The 20,137-nt window shown below is 38.8% G+C and overlaps 1 protein-coding gene across 1 annotated transcript in view; it reads right to left on the minus strand.

Annotated features, from left to right (window-relative positions):
- The window catches only part of sema4c (sema domain, immunoglobulin domain (Ig), transmembrane domain (TM) and short cytoplasmic domain, (semaphorin) 4C), a 94,676-nt gene that overhangs the window by 18,568 nt on the left and 55,971 nt on the right, over nt 1-20,137 (minus strand). Inside the window, exons 4-8 of the mRNA XM_044364788.1 lie at nt 9,676-9,830; nt 5,513-5,575; nt 2,862-2,960; nt 2,367-2,463; nt 424-543 (exon numbers count right to left, since the gene is read on the minus strand). Of these exons, the coding sequence (XP_044220723.1) occupies nt 424-543; nt 2,367-2,463; nt 2,862-2,960; nt 5,513-5,575; nt 9,676-9,830 (534 nt within the window). The remainder of the gene's footprint in view (nt 1-423; nt 544-2,366; nt 2,464-2,861; nt 2,961-5,512; nt 5,576-9,675; nt 9,831-20,137) is intronic.

Raw genomic sequence — 20,137 nt, forward strand, 5'->3', positions numbered from 1 at the left:
TTTCAGAAACATATTTTAGTGTACCGTCTAGCAGTAATATGAGAAAATTTGTGACCACGCCGCCATTTTTTCCTTCTTGAAAACAGACGAAGCACTGTCCAACTTGCATGTGTCACTCAGCACTACGTCACATGTTTCATTGCTCTGATTGGTTGTACGTCTATCCAATTGCATCCAGAGGCATTTTGGTCTGCGCCCCTTCATAATGCCCCTTAGAAATCGAAAATGAACTGAGAGGTTTCACACTTATACCCATAACTGATCAAATGCAAACATAAATATTGACCAAATTTGTAAAAAAACATTCTTAAATTATTTTATCTACCCATTCCTCCCCATTTTCTCCCCTCCCTCTCTTTCTTTTACTTGGCAGCTTTTTCACTTCTTTCTTTTTGACTTTCTAACGTCCTCTTTTTCACTTACCATTGAGCCAGGCAGGCAAGTATTCGCTCTTCATGCTGTAGTGCTGTTGGCCCAGGTTCCTCAGAATGACCGGCTCTGTACCCAGGAAGTTGTTGAGCGTTGCTGAGTAGAGCTCCTTATCTGTACCAACAAAATGCAAGCTTTGGTTTAACTCTGTTTTTCAGCCACAATTGCAGAGACTTACAATGAGCGAAGGTCAATGGTTCAGCGGGGAAACACAAAAAAGAATGGAGAATGGGCGCCTGTAGGTTCAGTGAAGCTGTCCATACTGAAGTGAATGCAGAATGCAAAGTTAAATTGGACCTCTGGACTCTCAGTGCAATCGTATGGTTACAAAACAGATGGGAAATGCTGCAGGAGCAGTTTGTGGAAATTTGATGGACATTTTATGTTTCTGTTAGAGCTGTAAAATGTGCTGCTGTTCACTCCAATAAACAGATTGCTGAGATGGAACAACAAGAGCTGACAGTGTATTTCGGGTTGTTATGAATGCCAATGGATTTCCAGCTACTGATTAATTCTTCTTTTTGGGGTGAAATGTTCCTTTGATGATCATTAAAACCCAGGGTACGATTTGTGAAAAAATCGGAGGGGGGATGTTTTTGAAATGTTCTTATTCATCAAAATAAATCAGAACCATAGTGGGCCCCTATAGACTATGGAGCCTATTGGGCTTTTTCTTGCAGCTGTTACAGTAACATTTATAAAATAATAATGAACTTTAATAAAACAATTAAGAAACTTGAACTTGACCACTGCAGTTGCAGGAATATTTGAATCCATTTTTAAAAAACTTTAATCAAGTAGTGCAATATTTTCTCCTGCAGGGATGTGATGTCAAGTTCATGCCTTGTCCTTCCATCATCCGGACCAGGAGATGTGATCATATACAACAACACAAAAGGTTAAATGCTAATATAACCTCTTAGAGGGCACCCCCTTTTTGTGCACAAGCCCGAAAACAATGTACCCATAATAAAAAGGTTACTGTTCTTCAACCCTTTTGATCACAGTCGTAACCCTGGTCTCACTTAAAAGGGAAATCTTTAAATTTTACAACCAAACAGTCAAAATGAGTTTAAGTGATCCTGAAAATAATGCCACCAAGGCTTAAGTGCCTCAGTGTTGCTTAACAGGTTAACATGCCAGAATTAAATCCCCACACTCCTTTCAGTACTATGGATTGTACCACTCAGCCAGATGTGCCAATACACTTAATGTCATTCTTGCACGTCACTGTTTAATTCAGCTTTATATGCAGTGCACAGCAAACTTCAATATTGTACAGAAAATCATCACAACATGCTGCCATCATAAAATAAATAGACTACGTGGCTGCTTATCAGACTAACAGTCTGCTTTGATGACAGACTTCTGTCTTCATTTTATGCTTTTTGTGGAAGGGTCATCTGCAGCGTGTTGCCCCTCTTTTACCCACATCTCTGCAAATCTCTGAGCAGGGAAGGAGGCAAACCCTGCTCTGCTTACTGCGTCATCACGTAGCCTAGACATGGCGACATCTCTATTGTCACACAAGAGCGAGCGCTGACAGTCAAAGTCCATTTCTGATTTTATTGTTGTATGTACTAATGACTTAGATTTTTTTTTAAATAGCCTATATTTATTTTAGATACCTTATATGGTCTATGGGTGAACCAGCATAAATCACTATGAGGGTGATACATTTTTGTCCCTACCAGGGATAAAAATAACTCTGGAGAGGCAGGGATTTATAGACCAGTGGGGGGGAAATCTCTCCCCCCAGCAAATCACACCCTGATTAAACCTGTTCAGAGAACCCTCACAGTATTTTACAACCTGTACTTTCTTGTATTATAAAAAATCAGTGTTGTCTGTACAGTGTATGGAGTAAATGCAAATATGCATGCATTCACATAAGGCCAAGTACAGTATGTGAGTAACACAACCACACTTTTACTTACCCACGATCAGGCCAGTGTGCCCCTTAGCAGGGTCATATGGGCATTTACCCTTCCCATCTTCCAGGGCGCCAGTGTTGAGGGTGAAATAGTCTGCGTTCTGCACACACACACCACACACACACACACACACACACACACACACACACACACACACACAGACAGGCACAAAATGGGAAACACAGGTGGTTGATGATCAGTATATATTATGACCCACATGACACAGCTGCAAGCTCTGTCTATTACTAGGACTATAGCTTCAACCCTCACCATGTTGTCCTAATGCATCAATGTCACATATAGACACGTGCACATGTACGCACACACTAGCCTTTACACATTCAGCTAACCCAACGTGAGATACTTTCTTCCGTTGCGTTTATTTTTATCAAGGTACTGAGGTCTTAGCCTCGGGTCAGAAGGCAGATATCTCAAGTTGACACCTGTCAGCACTGACTCAATATCTAGGGACACACACAGACACACACACATGCTTACCACATAGGTGCATTTGGGCTGGAAGGCGTAGGTGCCACAGGTGTAGAGATGCGTGCGGTTGTAGCTCTGCAGGAAACGGATGTAGTTGAAGCACTCGGTCTGTGAAGGAGAGAGGAGAAATTGTTAAAGGGACAAATGAGTGTTGGTTTGTCCTCTATTAAGTTTATACCTCTGTATCATGAAGACTTTAGATTAGATTTAGTTTTAATTCTTACAAATCCCCATTCACCTGGAAGTCCTCAATAATCTTGAGGTAGTTAGATCATGTTTGCTGATTATATCCTTTTATCAAAAATTGTGAAATCAGTTGGCCAGTCAACAATTGAAAGGAAATTTTGACTGTCCTAACAGAATTCTTAGGGCAACATGGTCAACTTCTTTTCTTTTCTTTGTGCACAAATGGTTAAATGTGAAGCCACTGAATACTGGCAGCTTCACCTTTATTTGTTCTGTCTAACTTAATAATAAATATTGTCATAAAGAGTCCAATTGAATGACATCACCTGATAAACTGTGATGCAACCACATTTATTTCAGTAACCTTTAAACTGAACAAAAAAAGCGTCAGATTGTTTTAATTCAAAGGACATGTGTGTAATTAACAGTATAACATATGCACTGTTTTATGGGGAATGCCCTTTAATGTCTGTGCTGTGATGAACAATAAAGCTCTTTGAATGGAATTGGAAACAGATGCTCACACATGATGCAAACTAAAGCTATGAATAATTCAGTGCATCCGGTTGATGTTGCAATTGCAGCAGCAAAACAATATCTCTATCTAACTGCTGTAATATGAGCACTTGCATTATTTTAAATTCATTTTTACAACTCCTGCAATCACTGAGGATAATCAGGATGAGATGTGTCTGGCAGACGGGGCTTTTCTCAAGCCCACAACTACAACATTACATAAAAAGGCTAATCATTAAATGTAATGACAGACAGTATAAACACCATATGGTTATCTTGCATAGTAAGTAAGTTCCTGTTATACATTGAACCATATGTAAGCGTCCACTGATATTTCACTTACTGGACTAAAGTAGCTGTGCATAAGAAATGTACTTTTGTTAGTATTTAGAGTCTGTAACTGCAGAATAATCCTGATCACAGCCTGTCGTATTTTACAGTAAGAGGTGCATGAAATTTTAATAACTGTGTTAAAGCACCGGAATATTTTTAAATCTCCAGTTATATTAATTTCTTGACATATAATTTTTATTTCAGTTTGAGTCAATTGCAGTTAAAATAGAGTTGCTACTACTGCACTCCAGTGAACTATTTTTCTTTCCCCTTCTGTTTCAAACCACATCAAAAGTTGCTGTTGTGTGAGAAGTTTTAGCTCTGCGTGTTTCTATGAAATATTAAACAAGACCTCTTGCAAATTCACATTATGCAGCCTAAGCAGGGAAAAGCTCTTGCTGAGACTAACAGAACTGGGACCTAATTCACTATCTGTGTTTACAAATGTACCACAACTGATGGGAAGAACTGGAGGATCATAAGCCTGAAGAGTGTAGAGTTAATGCTGAATTTCAAAGTTACTCTGCTCATAAATAAAATAATAATATATTTGGAAAAAGTGGAACATCATTACGAGACTTTTATGTGCGACTGAAGAATGTGTCTCTGACTGTAGTACATCATTATAAGCAGCAAATGCAAACATTAAAGGACTAATGAGACATTTTTGGAAATACACTTATGTGCTTTCTTGCAGAGAGTCAAATGAGAAGATTGATATCACTGTTATCACTACACATGAAGCTACTGCCAGCAGCCAGCTAGCTTAATTTAACATAAAGACTAAAAAACAGCTGAAGTTAAAAAAATCTGCCTACCAGCGCCTCTACTGCTCAGTAATATGCATAAACTGTTGGTGTTATGGGGGTTATCTGCTGGACCATATCTTTGTCAAGTCCAGTGACGGAGTCTTGTTGTCAGTGTAAGGCTCCAGGAAGTCAGAATTTACACAACCGACAATTACTCAACTTGTTGTTTATACAATGTTTCCCTGTGTTTCCAGTCTGAGCAAATTTTGTACTTGGGATACCATCATTAACAACAAACATGAGAGTGTAGTCGACCAAAAAAAAGCCATGCCTATTTCTCAAAAATGTACTATTCCTTTAATGGTAAAACCATATGTACAGTTATATTTTAAATTGCTTAATATATAATGCATGACCCTATACATCATTCATAAAACTAGCAGTAGAGAAAGAAATTCCTAAACAAAAATGTGGATTAGAAATGTTTGCATTTGTTATATAATCTGTAATAGCTAAATTCAATTCCATTGTTTTCTATTTTATTGTACTGTAACATATTGCAATGTAGTCTATTGTATTCTATTCAGAATTAAAGAACTGCTAAAGCCTCAGCATCACTCTTTGGGAATCGAACCACCTTAAAAGTTGCTGATTCTAACCCTGCCGGGAAGATGCACTTCACTGTGTGCTAATGTAATGACTGGAAGGTTTCCAGTTTGAAACCTCATACTGACTTGACAAAAAGTAATTGAGTAAAGTGAAATGAGTAATGTTGCTCTTATAAACTACTCTCTTAAAAACTACTGCCGCACTGCCCTTGAGCAAGACGGGTAACCCCACCAACTCTGGCGCTCTGTCAGCTTAAATCCACATTACCTGGTTGTTCTTCCCCTTGGCAACACACTCCCTCTTCTTATCCTGCGGAGCTGGCCACTCGATCTGGATGAGAGAGAAAGAGACGTGTGATGCGGACAACATGTCATCTCCAAGACATATCATATGTTGAGTGCCTTTGGCCAACAAGTAACTCATTCTGCAAGTACCTTCATTCATTGATCTAGAACATGAATAATAATGTACACAGCAAATGACATTTGTTTCTAATGGGTTGTACTTATAGGCACATCATTGGAAACTTTCCTTGTTGCCATTTTACTTAACTTGGCCAATAGGCTCTGCACCCTTGGCCACCAGCAGCTGTAACTATGGCAACAACCACAGACTCACAAAATAGTACATTTTGGCACTGAAAAATGTACATTTTCAAAGATGCACCATAACAGGTACATAATGGGCCCTTGTTGAAGCAGAATCATACCTTTTAATCCACACAGGGGTTTTTGATAGATTGGGATATTAATTCATACCAGCTCACCCTGAACTAAAGATATAATTAAGTCAGTTAAAATAGTCTCCTAATTGAGTCACCCAAGTAGTGCAGAGTAAGAAGCACAACTTGTCGGTCCCTGGCAGCAGTGTTTCTGGCTAGGCCCCATCAAACACAGTGTTGGTAGTAAGAAGCTATGAGGTCCTTACTGCAGCTGTTTTCCCTGATGATTGCCATTGTTTAAGGGATCAAAAAAGGACTGGCAAGAAAGGGCATCATCATGCAGGGTACTACTTCAGTGACCGACAAGCTTTTGGCCTCCAAAAGGTACAATCTGCTCTGCGTTTTCTGAATCGTGTGGGGGGAAAAACCATGAAGAAAGAAAAGTGCACATTCTTCCATACTTCATATGTCCACACTTCCTTTCACTGATGACCTTTGCTATTTAGTAATATTTACAGTAGCTGCTTTTTTTAATGACTATGTGACACATGGCTGAACTTTGCTCTGTGGACAGAGGTCCCAAATATGAACTGTGTTTACTAAGAGGTTTCCACACCATTAGAAATAATTACACTGGTCATTACAGGCAGAGAGCTGCTGCAAATGCATATTAAACTCTGATTTACTTGACTGCTTTTAAACCAACAGCAATCAAACAACGTATTATTGTCACTGGTGGATAGGTCGTGCTTTAAAAACTGAAGGAAAGTATAATAATAACTTTTGTGTATTTTAATAACAATAACAATGCACCTAGTTGGTCAACAAACTTAACTTTTGATCCTATAGTTATACCAATTCATTACACATACAGTATATGAGCTGAATACATTTTTTCGATACAATACATATCTTTTTTCAGCTAAGTTGAAGTCAGTGATCTAATACGATAACATTTCAGTGGTAAGTCACATTAGAAATTATTCACCCCTCTCTACCACTGTTCACCGAATATCCACATTTAATTCCCATGGTCACTGGAGAAATTATTAACTTATATTGATTAAAGTTTAATAACTGAATTAATCATTTGGATCAGTTGGTATGAATTACCTGTAAGATCTGTGGTTTAAACTAATGCACTTCAGTATTTAAAGAAGCAAGCATAGCTTGTGAACCCAAAGATCAGGTCAATTGAAATTGCAGTTTGGCACATGTGATTAGTTATTGAAAATCAGGATCTGTAGTTGCATTCTCCTATGTGGGACATTGCAGATATCATACAAACAAAGCCATTTTTTTACTTTTTAAAATGTAGGAACAAGGCGTAACAGAGCTGAGATGCATTATTGTTGCAGGTTTAGTCAAAACTGTAACAGTGATGTCTGAGTTACCAAATGGGGATGACTGAGCAAAATTAACGAATGACAGTGTGGAAACCAATCCACAGGCATTATGAGGAAGAACATAACTAAATAATGTAGAAGGAAGCACTTATGGGAGCTGCGCGTCACCAGAAAAGTATGAATTTTTTAGAGGAAATCTCGAGGAAATATTCAGGGAAGAAAGACAGACATGAAAGCAATGAAGAAAGACAGCAAGTAAACAGCAGCAAAGACATAAAAGAGTAGCATTTAAAGGAAATGAAGAGGGAGGGGAGGTGAGAGAGTGATGGGCAGATGGTGACAGAGGGTTGGACTATTCCCTTGTCCTTGTTCAGTCATTTTTCTGTGTTGGCTTCTGTGTTTCTTTCCTTCTACATTGCACACTGGGGGCTGACAACAGGTGGTCTTATCATTACAGTAAGACTTGTAACCCTCATTCAAACAGCCTGTGCCTGTGTTGCGTGTGACAGAGTGGGCGTATGTGTGTGTGTGTGCATCTAATAACTGCTCATTACAGTGGTAAATCAGATAACAATCCCCAAACCTCTGCAGGCTGCTCACTGCACCTTCATTCGCCTGCTGTAATTGTATTGATTGCAATATGGACCAATTATTGAGAGAGCAAAGCAAAGCCAGATTGAGTCTCTCAGGGTTCACCATCTCTGTATGTGTAAATGTGTGTGTGTGTATCAGGTCAAGTCAAGGGTATTTATAGAATGCTTTTAACAAACTCTGGTTTGCCCCAGAGTCTTCATAGGAAAACAAGATCCACAAATTAAAACAAGGACATAAACTCTGAGAAACAGGGTCAAAGCCGGAGCACTTGTATGTGCAAGTGTTTGTGTGTGTACACACCCACACATTCAAAGTGGATATGTTTGTGCTGTTAGCAGTGAAATATTGGAGCAAATAGCTGCACATATTACAAGCTTAATATTTGGCAGCTTACTCTCACCATAACTGTTGGAAGCTTTTAGCAACAGATAACACAAATAACTTCCAAATAAAGTAATAACTTGGCAAAATGTCATAAAATGGAATGTAAAAAGAAATATTAATATAACATCAGTGCATCTTAGTTTGGCATGTTAGTATGCTAACATTAGCTAGCAATAAACAAAAAGTGCAGCTGAGGCTGATAGAAATGTAATTAGCTTTGCAAATATTTAGTAATAAACCAAACCATTGAACATGCCTTTTATGGTTAACCATGCCTAGCATGGTTAAAAAGCAAAAAAAGATTTTTATTTTTGTGTGGCTAGCTAGCTTGACTGAAATACTGATGTTACAGCTACCTAGCTGAAGCTAACTATCTTCATAATACTACACCAGCCATGTAACCTCTATCTTATGTCTTAATAACATCTATTTTTTTTTTTACTAAATTTTAATTATCTAATCTACAATATTGTTGACTTGTCTGAAAACCTTCCACTACATTTTATCATTTCTGTGGTTCAGCATACATGGTGTTCTATGGGTTGAACAAAGAGAATAACACTGGTTTGTGGTTTACCCCTCTCAAAAAGCAATTCATTAAACTCAAAAAACACATGTGGGTCAAACCAAAAGCAAGGCTGTTTTCTGCTTTGGAAAAATTGACATACTGGAGGCACATGGCTCTTAGCTAGCAGCAGCAATTAATACATTTTATTATATTTTGTGACCCTTCAAGGAGGATACGGTAATACATTTTGAGAAGGCATTAAATAGCTTGACAGTTTGTACATTATTAGTTTCTACAATGCCTGAAGATTTAATAAAAATACAGGCCAGACCAATAAAAGACCCAACAACTAGTATGACTCAGTCGACTTTATAATGGTGCTATTACCTTCTTTGATTATCTGCCAGAATTTTTTTCTGTGTGTGTTCTCAAACGTCCTTGAATCCAAAAATGAGCCAAAAAAAGGGAATAAATTAAGGTCAGTCTGTAAGTTAATAGGCAGCCATGAAGTGTGGCAAAGGCAGAGATTATGCTTTATGTTTCTTTTCCTGCTTATCCAAGCTGAACCTCTGCAATTTTAAAGCTTTTATATAGTAATTATATCACAATTTGTATCATAATTGAATTTAATGTATTTAAATTACAAATTTGAAATGTGTGTTTAACTCTGCAGTGCTCAGTAACTAGGCAGTGGAGATGATGCTTTTTGATCCTGAATTGTCCATCATGTTGTACTGTGATATTAAATCTAATGTGTTATCATTTAATTTAATGCATTTCTTCAAAAGCCTTTCAGCGCAGGTGTGCGCAGGTGACAGTCAGACAGTGTTGTGGATAGAATTGTTTTTCTTGAATCCTTATTGGTCCATGTTTAGCTTTTGTAAATCTTAATCCCCTTTAGTGATAGCTTTTGTGTGTGTATATGTGTTTGTGTTACCTGTGGCCGTAACTGTCTGCTAATGTCGTTGGGGTCCAGGGCAAACAGTGCCTCCCGTGCTCCGATGTACAAAACTCTCTCATGGTCCGACAGAGTCAGCATGCTGTAGTTGAACACTCCCTGAACGCTGAACCTCGCCATGCTGTCCAAAACATCTGGATAAAGACACAGTCAGGAGGTACATCGTTACATTACATTACTGACACACACTTTGCTGCAACCATTTTTGCTTCCAACTGATCTGTTGACAGATGAGAGAATGAAACCCAACAAGAGCATTTCACACTTTCCTTGTTGAAATTTGTTGATCTCTCAGCTTATACACACCACCAAGCCTCGCCCACTGCACCACTTATAACTTAATATCATCCATCCTGCTTCTACATGCTACATCTCGTCCACATCTCTTCTCTTCATTAGGAACTTTGAAGTCTTTCACAAGTCTCAGCTGGCATGCTCATTACTTCAACCCATCACATCATCCATATAGGTCTATACATCTCTGTGATCCACCAGCCAATTTCTAACAACATTCAATCTGTGTTGCACTAATCAATATTTTTTTATCAACAAGGGAAAAAAAATTACTGTGTAATATGAAAGGTGTCACTTGTAGTGAAAAACCTCGCGAGAGTTATCAGCCTATTCTGCAGCTCCCCTCAGCTATATGGACTGTTAGCATCTTTTAGCTCATTATTTGGTTTTCTGGCTTGCAACTTTTGATTTTGGTTCACTCTCATTATGCTAATCAACCAGTTTCCAGCAGCAGCAGGCAGCTGTTTATTAGCAAAAAAAGCTATGATAAAGTAACTTTATGCAACCTGTTCACACCAAACAGCAGACAGACAGACTCTACTGTGTTCACCAGCTAAGTAGCAACTAGCTGGTGATTTTTCAGCTTACATGAAGAACCAGATATTTCCCTCAGATTCCAAATAAATGCTAATGTTACTTTGCTGTCTGACTGATGTGTAAAGAGGCAACTGTTCGCTACCAAGTTCACCATATCAACTTTATAAGGCAATTATATGTCACTGTTATGTTAACAGCTTGTTGTGCTGTCCCCTAGTGGCAAAAAAACCCCAAACAGGTTTGACTACAGTTAATGTAGATTTCAAGAATTTTTTTTTTTGGCCTGTAAAATGTCTTTTACCTTGTAGTGTTCTCCAGTTCGACAGATAGTGTAACAACTTCTTTCTCATTCATTGAGCTTTTTAACAGAAGACATTTTGCTTCACTTTCAGGGTCTTGGTATTGTGCTTGCTGGCTCACTGTCACATTGTCATGACTTACTGGGACACCGCTTAATGTTATTATTCAATTTAACCCCAATTACACCTTTGCAATTTACAGGACTGGACTGCTAGGGTGATGCCAAAATGCATTTGAAATAAAAATGCAAAAAAATCAAAAACATGACTGAAATTATGGACAAATAATTGATTCAAAGCACCACTACTAAAAGCATTCACAGTTAAAGTCATCGGGTCCTAATGAGTTTGCTGAAACTACCCAGAGTATCTCGTTTCAAGATCTGTTGTAAGTTATTCCTGCAGGATGGAAGGCTGCGTAGAAAGCTTCCCAAGCTCTGAATTTACTTTAGGAACCTGGAGCAAATGCCAGTCTTCAGGGCAAGTCTGATAAGCTCAAGATCTGTATGCCAGAAGTGAGATAAGGTCTATTTAGAAAAGCTGTACAAATAAACAAGAGGCAATGGTGTTCTCTTACCAGCCTTGGCTTTGATGGAGAGTGCAGCAGAGTGCACCATAACAGCCACAGCAGAGTGAAAGGCAGCATCTATATGTTGTATAGTGGTGTTATTAACAGGGAGATGCAAGTCTGCACAATCTACAAAATCACAATCTTTTTAGCCATAAAAGAAGATAACCTTCAACAACTTCAATCAGCAACAGCTTTAATGTAAGTTTTAAAAGTGAGTTTGTTATTGAGCCAGATGCCAAGATGTTTGTAGTCCAAGATGTGTTGAATATAATCACCTAATCTAGTTTTGAAAATAACAATATAACTTCTGTTGTGTCTGAATTTAACACAGCTTTTAGACTAAAGATTGTTCAAAGACTTAATAAATTGATAAACTGCATTGCAGCATTAAGCAGACTGAAAAGAAGAGCTTAATCCAGGCTATACAGAGCACCTATACACAACACTGCAGGGGTTTAGAGTTGGACATTAGGAGCATTATTGCAAATGGAAAATGAGATCCAGGTGACAACGTGGACAGAATGCAGAGCACAAGAACGCTTATAAATGCACACTAATAATGGCTGTAAATCTGCGTGTGTGATTAGATTGTTCATTATCTGGGCTGCACATCCAGATGCAGACTGCATTTTAATACAAGGCCTCTTACTCTGATTAGCTATCACTCAGAGTATTAACAGAATATTACCCCACTTGTAAACCCAGTTATTGATCCTCTGACATCAAACTGCTGAATCGATGTGATTTATCTCAGGACTGTCTAACTTATTTAAGGATTGCCCATATTTTGGGTTCCTTCTCATCTTGCTGCTCGCAGACTGGCATAAACAATCTCAAAAAGATTATGAGAAAATTACAAAATGTTCTCTTCACGGTCTCATCTGTAGGATTTGTTGAAAAACCAGGACTTTTTTCCATCAAAATTTTCAAAAGATGCACCCGCTGTTTGGCTGTTCACTCTCTTACACAAACACACGTGCGCACAAATACACTGATACACACATACTGTTCAAATCCCCTGACTAGCATACAGACAAACCAGTGGTGCAGAGCAGAAAGCACGACAGAGACAGGAGGAAAGAGAGAAAGGATGGTGTTTAGTTTTCATTATCCACACTCTTGTTGCTTGTGGTGTCACCTTGTTCTCCCTCTCTTCCTCACTTTCACTTTATCTGGGCTGATAGAATGTGTGCAAAACGCGAGGCGACGACAGTCCACGCTGCACGTTATGCGATCTCATAAATTGAATAAGAATATTTCTTTTTTTGTTTTCTGCAGGATGAATACTTTCACTTCTTTCACTGTTTTCCTGACTGAAAATAGCAGCTGTACTCAAGGGAGGGAATGGCAGGAACTGGTGTGATTTATGGTGTGACTAACTGCTCATGTGACGCTGTGGCCTAGTTGGGACTAAATGGACTCATATACATGGAGAAGTCTGTAGTGGATGGAAGAGCTGTGTGTGTGTGTGTGTGTGTGTATCTGTAACTGTATCTGTATGTGAGCTTGAAAAAAAAAGGAGGTTAAAAAAGTGATGCTTGTTACTGAATTCACAGAAATCAAGGTACATTTTACAACCACTTGATACCATATGATAGTCACTCAACATAAAGCCAGTTCTTGGAAGTTGATCACTTTTTAAACCTGCTGCACAGGAAGTGATGCATTTTATTTAGACAGAAAACTAACATTGTTTTCAGTACACTGATGCTTCGCATGTGTGCAAAATACCAGTGCACTGACAATGCTAGACCAAAGATGGTGCCAAAATCAAGGGATTCAAGAATGCTGAGCATTATTATTTTCCAAAAATACCGTCCTACAGGAGGAGATCGGGCCCATAAATCAATTTCAAAAGGCCACTCACATATTTAAAATGTATTATTACATCTGGCTAATTAACTTTTCATTTTCCATATTTTATTTTAGCACAATCATTTAATTTTCTGGCAAAACCTGCAAAATTAGAGCACTATATTTCACATTTAGCAAGCTATATGACCACCTGCACTCAGATTTACTATGGCGCACCTGACACCAAAATGTCTTCTTCTAAACCTAAAACAGAGGTTGACCTGGAGGATAGACTTTTTCAAGAGGGATGGACAATTAATTAGTTGTTTGTGGAGTTTAATGTGTTTCCGACCTTATCTGCAATCAAAAAGTTGCTGTTCTCCTGCAATGCGATCTCGAGAGCTGTTACTCTCTCTATGCTCTTACTAAATATGCAGAGCACTATGCTAAGTACGAAGAAGTGGGGAGGGAAAGTTGAGCTGCTCAGCTTCAGAGTGTGCACATTGTTACACATATTTATTTATCTGAGAGATGGAGAGAGCGCGTATATGGTTGAAACTGATCAATTGTTTTTTCTTCTTCCAAGAAGCCCCCCTCACTGACAACAACCTAGCCTGCGCCTTGAGGTAATTTGAGTTTGAGACCCCTGACTGAGTTTTGTAATGAGGGCGAAAGCTGATATTTGATATTCATTAACTTCGAATTTGAATATTTTCATGCAGAAAGTAACAAGATATTCCACATTGCTGACTCAGGAATAGTTTTCCTGGCAAAAATGTAAAAAACCTCCAAAATGAAATTTTGTCTTTCTTAAGGCAAACCCCCCCCCCCCCATCACTGAAACACACAGCAAATATTATAGAGAGTGAAATCTGGACAAGTTAAGGTTAAAAAAACCTGAGCGACAACATGTCGTGAGAGGCACAGAAGGATGTCAGGAGAGAGATAGAAGAGGGAATAAGTAACCAAAGGAAGGAAGGAGGGGATGAGTACTGAAGTCAGCTTATTATCTGAGGAGCAGCAGTGTATAAACATTGGAGGGTATGTGCGGATGAGCGAGTTAGATGAGAGTGAGTGGAGAGAGAGAGAGACAGAGACAGAGAGAGGCAGCATCCTCAGGGGAGAACTGAGCACATCTGCCGTGTTCCACATAGCCGGGCAAAAAAACTCCAGAGCTGACACACTTACTGAGGTGCATACACACACACACACACACACACACACACACACACACACACACACACACACACACACACATGCTCACACTTGTGTCGAGGTATGTGGCTACACACACAAATCAGTGCACGTCGGAACACATCTACATGCATAGAATATGCAAAGTTTGCGTGTAAGCTAAAATACACACACACAGTCCTGACACTCGCTTCAGATGTTATCGGCCCACTAAATGGCTGTTATCAGTTGTCATCGGGACCCATAGATTTGAGGTAGTATGGCCCTAATCTACCTCCTAATTGGCTCAGTAGGCTGTTATCATCTATTAGTAAGCTGGAGGTCACCTTTGAGTTACAGACGCCATATCGCGGCCATAGTAATTATGACCCGGGGAAGTTCAGATGATGTCAATATAAGCTCAGCTCCTTTGGAGTAGGAGGCGGATTATTTTTTTCCCACCTGCATTCCGCAAAGACCCATCCTACTCTGACTGGCTAGTACTTGTTGTCTTTGTTGGTTAGGTTGATTAGGTTTAGGCTAAGGATTAGCAGCAGGAGATGACCGTTTGGGACCAATGTTGGTTTCCCATTTTAACCGGACATTTTTACCGTAACGTTGAGACATTTTTAACACATTTTACTGCATTCATAACCCACAGTTGCCATGTTTAACAGTTAACCACATTTCAAGTGATCATTTTAACCTAAATCATGATCTTTTCCTAACTCTAAACAGGTGGTTTTTGTGCCTAAACCTAATGCACCTACTGGTAGGTGCAGTCTGCCCCATCTGAAGCATTATAATGGTAGTGATAACAACTGGTAACCATTTAATGGGCTGATAACAACTCTACATCTGAAACAGGTAGTCCTGAATAGTTTTCCAGGGTACCTGCTCAGTGACTTTGTCTCTCCACCAAAAAAGGGAAAGTTTTGCTCCAAGTGGCCTGTTTGAAGTGGTCAGCGGCTCTGTCATTAAGAGGCGATACGGGTAGATGCACTTACCATCTGCCACCACACTGTGGCAGCCCTCAGGATATACCTGCTGTGTGTGTGTGTGTGTGTGTGTGTGTGTGTGTGTGTGTGTGTGTGTGTGTGTGTGTGTGTGTGTGTGTGTGAGTGTGTGTGTGTGTTTGGTTGTAACCTGCGTGAGTGTGGGTTTCTCTGTAGACTGTACACACCTGTGGTTCATCAGTGTTCACATGCAAGTGAATAAGTGTGCATGTTTTTGTGTGAGGCTGTGTGCGAGGTCACATTTATGTAAACAGCAGCTGTAGGTTTAAGAAAAATCCGACTTAAAGAGATGTTTTTACAGCTGTGTGGAATTGAATTTAAGGAAAATTAAATGACCAAAAAGGAAGCCATCCTCTGTTCTAGTAGTGATTGAGCAGAAAAGGAAAAGAACAACAAGAAATATCAAGACCTATGAAGTCAAAAACATAAATGAAGCATATTGTAACCTTGTTCTGGATGAATCTATGGTAATAATGGGCACAAATAATCCTGTTATTATGTCCTGTATTTACTGTATGTATGGAATATAAGCATTTGAATACTTTTTGAAGCTTTAAACTTTGATAATTTTAGGACTTCTCCATTATTTTTAAGGACCTGGTGTGTGTGTAAGGGCGGTTTGGGTTAAATTACAAGGCCTTTGATGCTTGGAGACAAAAGTTTGTAGAGAGAAGAAGGAAAGGGAGCATATAAATGAGAGTGCAAATAAGAAATGGAAGGCAGAGGCAAGGAGAGGCATAATGAGTCCAACAGATGGAAGGAGAAATATAAACAAAAGGCCAAAATAGAAAGCCAGAATAGAAAGGGAAAATAAAAAAGATAGACAACTCAGAGGGCCTGACTGAGGTCAGCACCATTGGACGCAGAGATGATCAGAGATCACTGCACAACAAGACCATTTCAATGGCTGTGTGTGTGTTTGTCTTTAGCTGGGTGTGAGACTGTGATAACAGAAGCTAATAGAAAGAAACAAAGAAATTCATTTGGGATCTGTATGTGTATGCATAAATTTAAAGAGACACAGGGGAGGTTTACTACATTTTCAGCTCTGATTTTGGAGTAAATCCATTGAATGCATCATAATAATAACTGGCATCAAATAAATTCAGGATAACGATATATTGCCTGAGTGCTTTTGTATATTTAACCCATTCACTAAAACTTATACAGGCTATGCAATACTGCTGAGTATTTAACAAACATACCATAGGTTTTATATTTGATTAAATTGATTGATTTCCTTCCTTCCAGGCAAATGAAAATCCTGCCTTTAAAATTTTTAAACAGCAAAATACAGTTTACATATCAAAAGTAAAAACACTCATTAGGAACGGTTATTATTATTATTATTATTATTATTATTATTATTATTACTGATGCAATGATGATGTATAGTGTAAGCAGATTTTTACTGTAGAGGCTGGCTGAGGCAAAGCTAAAGCCAATTTGAACTACTTTATATACTGTTGGTAGTTCATTCTATAACAATGTATTATATTTTATAACTCATAATATGCTATGAATGTAAAATCTTAACCAATTGGAGTAAAAAGTACAATATTTCCCTCTGAAATGTAGTGGAGTAGAAGTATAAAGTCACATAAAATAGTACTCATGTAAAAAACAAGTACCTTCAAATTGCACTTAAGTACAGTACTTAAGAAAATGTATGTAGTTACCTCCCATCACTGTCAAAGACATGCAATCATTGTGTGGTAATGTGTGGAAGGACTCTTCCTGCTCAATCGGCTCATGACAGGATGCTACAATATCTTGAGAGTGAAGCATTACAAAAATTGTCCTCCCTTTCCATTCCTAAAACTACCAATTTTTCATTCACCTTTTCTCAGTCTACATTTTTTCTTTTTTGTCTTGTGCATTTGAATTTCCCAACAATACATGATAATACTATGCTGTTTGACAGCCTACAAGTTCAAGTGAGTCCTTAAATGCATCACAATGGAGGATTTTTAAACAGCCCTTGCCTAAAACTGCATTATTATTTATCAAACAATAATACATCCATCTTTATGAGAAGAATAATGTGAATTTGAATTTCTTGCAACAAGAGGAAGCAGGTCTACAGCTATCTCTTATGTATTGAATGCTATGGCTTCTTTGAATGCAGCAGCACAGAAGAATTATTCAACTTGGACAAAAAGAAAAGTTCACTTTAATGGATAAGCTATCTTAAGCAAGTTTCCAGGCTGCGAAAGTTCTTATTCATAGTATGAACTGAAACCAAAGGCTGCCTGAAGGTAGGAAACCAATCTGTGGACGTCTAGGATTCTTTGGAAAATGATCAGAATAATGTACACTACATACAAATCTGGTTAAAGGGCTGAAACATGCAACACTAAGCTGAGAACCAGAACAGCAATTTACTGTCAAATCTAAATGAAAAGATAATTGGTTTTCTTAATACTTTATGATGACATCAGCTAGTTTGACTCCATGGAAACTGTCACTGTTTGTGTGTAGACTCTATAATGTGTTTATTCATGCTTGCATGTGCTCAAATCCTCTGCATGTGCATGTATGTGTGCACACTTCATTGTAGGGTATCACAGGGTCATAAAGTCCAGTCCAGCCCTAATCAAACCAAGCCAAACCGAGCCGGACCGAGCAGAACTCCCACGGAGGAGGAGGAAGAAGAGGAGGAGGAGGAGGAGGAGAAGGAGGAGGAGAACGCCTGTTGCTTCACGGTCGGCTGAAAAGGTCTCGATCAGGGCCTTGACTCTGTGATCTGCCTCCATCAGCCATCCAGCCTCCCTCTCCCTGTCTGCTATAAATACATCCAGCCTCTGCTTATAGCTTCTAACCGCCGAGCCACTCACACACCAAACTATGATTAAAGGCCTATTTTAGGGAGAGCTTTGAAGCAGCGACAAACACCGAATGAGAAGCAGAGACAGACAGAGGAGGGAGAGACGTTGTGCAGCACCCACACAGACACGCAGACATACCCGAGCGTGTGCGCAGAGCGTCGTCAGACCTTCATCTGAGCAGGTACCCTCTTTGAAAGAAGAAAAAACAACAGTGCGCACAGAAAGACACACACACACACTCCCACGTGGATGCATGCGTTTTGTCTGTTGCACAGACGGCAAGTTCACAGGAGAGTCAGGTGTACGACAGAATGAGAGCATGGAGACAGAAAGAGAGAAAAAAGGGAAAGCTATACACGTCTTTATTGGCTGGATCTGCAAAAATCAACTGTAGGCTGAATTTAGATTATTATAGATTATATGCTATTGTACATTAAACATGAATTAAGAATGAATGAGATTTATTGTATTACTGAGACAACAAAACAAGAAATTCATGTACTTGAATATACCATACAGAATAATACAGAAAATTACATGTTTTTAAGCCAAATAATTAGTCGCCCATCTAAGGCTTGAATGTGTAAGCTGCTATTTGCTGGTTATGGAACATTTATATTAATAGCTTTGTCATTAGGGATGCATGATATTGGATTTTTGCTGATATCCGATATTTTCCAAATCATTTTGGCCAATAGCTAATGCTAATACTCTTATATGCACATATTTTTTTCCCCATAATCGCAGAGAACATCAAGTCTGTCCTGTAATGGAATTAACATATTATTATGCCAACTCCCACTGGCAAATGGAGACATAAAATACAGTGCTTTTCAAAATGTACACATTCACTGGGCAAAATGACTACTTAAACTTAGGTTACAGGTAAAACATGCCATATTTATTTTTATGTTAGATTTCCAAACAAAACAGTATGATTCATCCTACTTTAACAGGCTTGGAGGATGCTGTCCCTGAGACAATCTTACAATAACCACAACCAGGGCAAGTTTGACCTATTTCACAAGTTGCAAAACAAGTAAACAAATGTAATCTCTGTCCACAGGGATCATGTGAGAGTAAGTGCATTGTAAGTGCATTGTACAACCGTACAGCAATTAAAGCCAACTGAAAGAACATAAATAGACATAGTGTACTCTAATGATTTCACATATAACAATATATTAGTCAGAGGGACCAAACCAATACTTTTACTTTCATACTTTAACTATATCAAGCCGATAATACTTATGGTACGTATGTACTTGAATATAGGACTTTTACTTGTAATGGAGTATTTTCACATTGCTGTATTGGTACTTTTGCTACAGTAAAGGATCTGAATCCTTCTTCCACCTCTACAATAAAGCTGGATAAGACCCAGGGACACTCAATGATGCAGCTCCTCCACACTGCACCTTAATGCTGCTGCTGCCTGTTTGTAGCATGGAGGATAACTAAAGATGCTCGTGTTAACAGCTGACAACAATATAAATTCATTTACACTGTCTGTTTGATTTGGGATTGTTTGTCCGTGTTTACCGGACAAACAGTTTGTGGAGCATTTAGTCAACGGTTTGCATCATGTGCACATAATTAAGTGTCATCATCAGCCTGTCATATCAGCAGAAATGTTCATTTCGAACTGATGCTGATATTTCATTTTAAAGGCTTTATTGGCTGATATCATCCCTATCCATTATTGCTTTTGATAAACAGTTGTTGGAGCAACAGAATCCAATGGAATTGGAAGAGCGAGATGAAGAGATGGGAGAGTGGGAGGAGAGGAAGTGGTAGAAGTGGATTAACACAACAACGGAACAAGTGAGCCCAGTGGGGGGACGGTTTTCGGGGGGTGAAGGAGAAGATGAAAGTGTGGGTGGGGGGATAAAACAGCCTGACTCGCTGGGGGGTCGTCATTGCAATCCA

The sequence above is a fragment of the Thunnus albacares genome, chromosome 2, assembly GCF_914725855.1.
Source record: "Thunnus albacares chromosome 2, fThuAlb1.1, whole genome shotgun sequence".
Lineage (NCBI taxonomy): Eukaryota > Metazoa > Chordata > Actinopteri > Scombriformes > Scombridae > Thunnus > Thunnus albacares.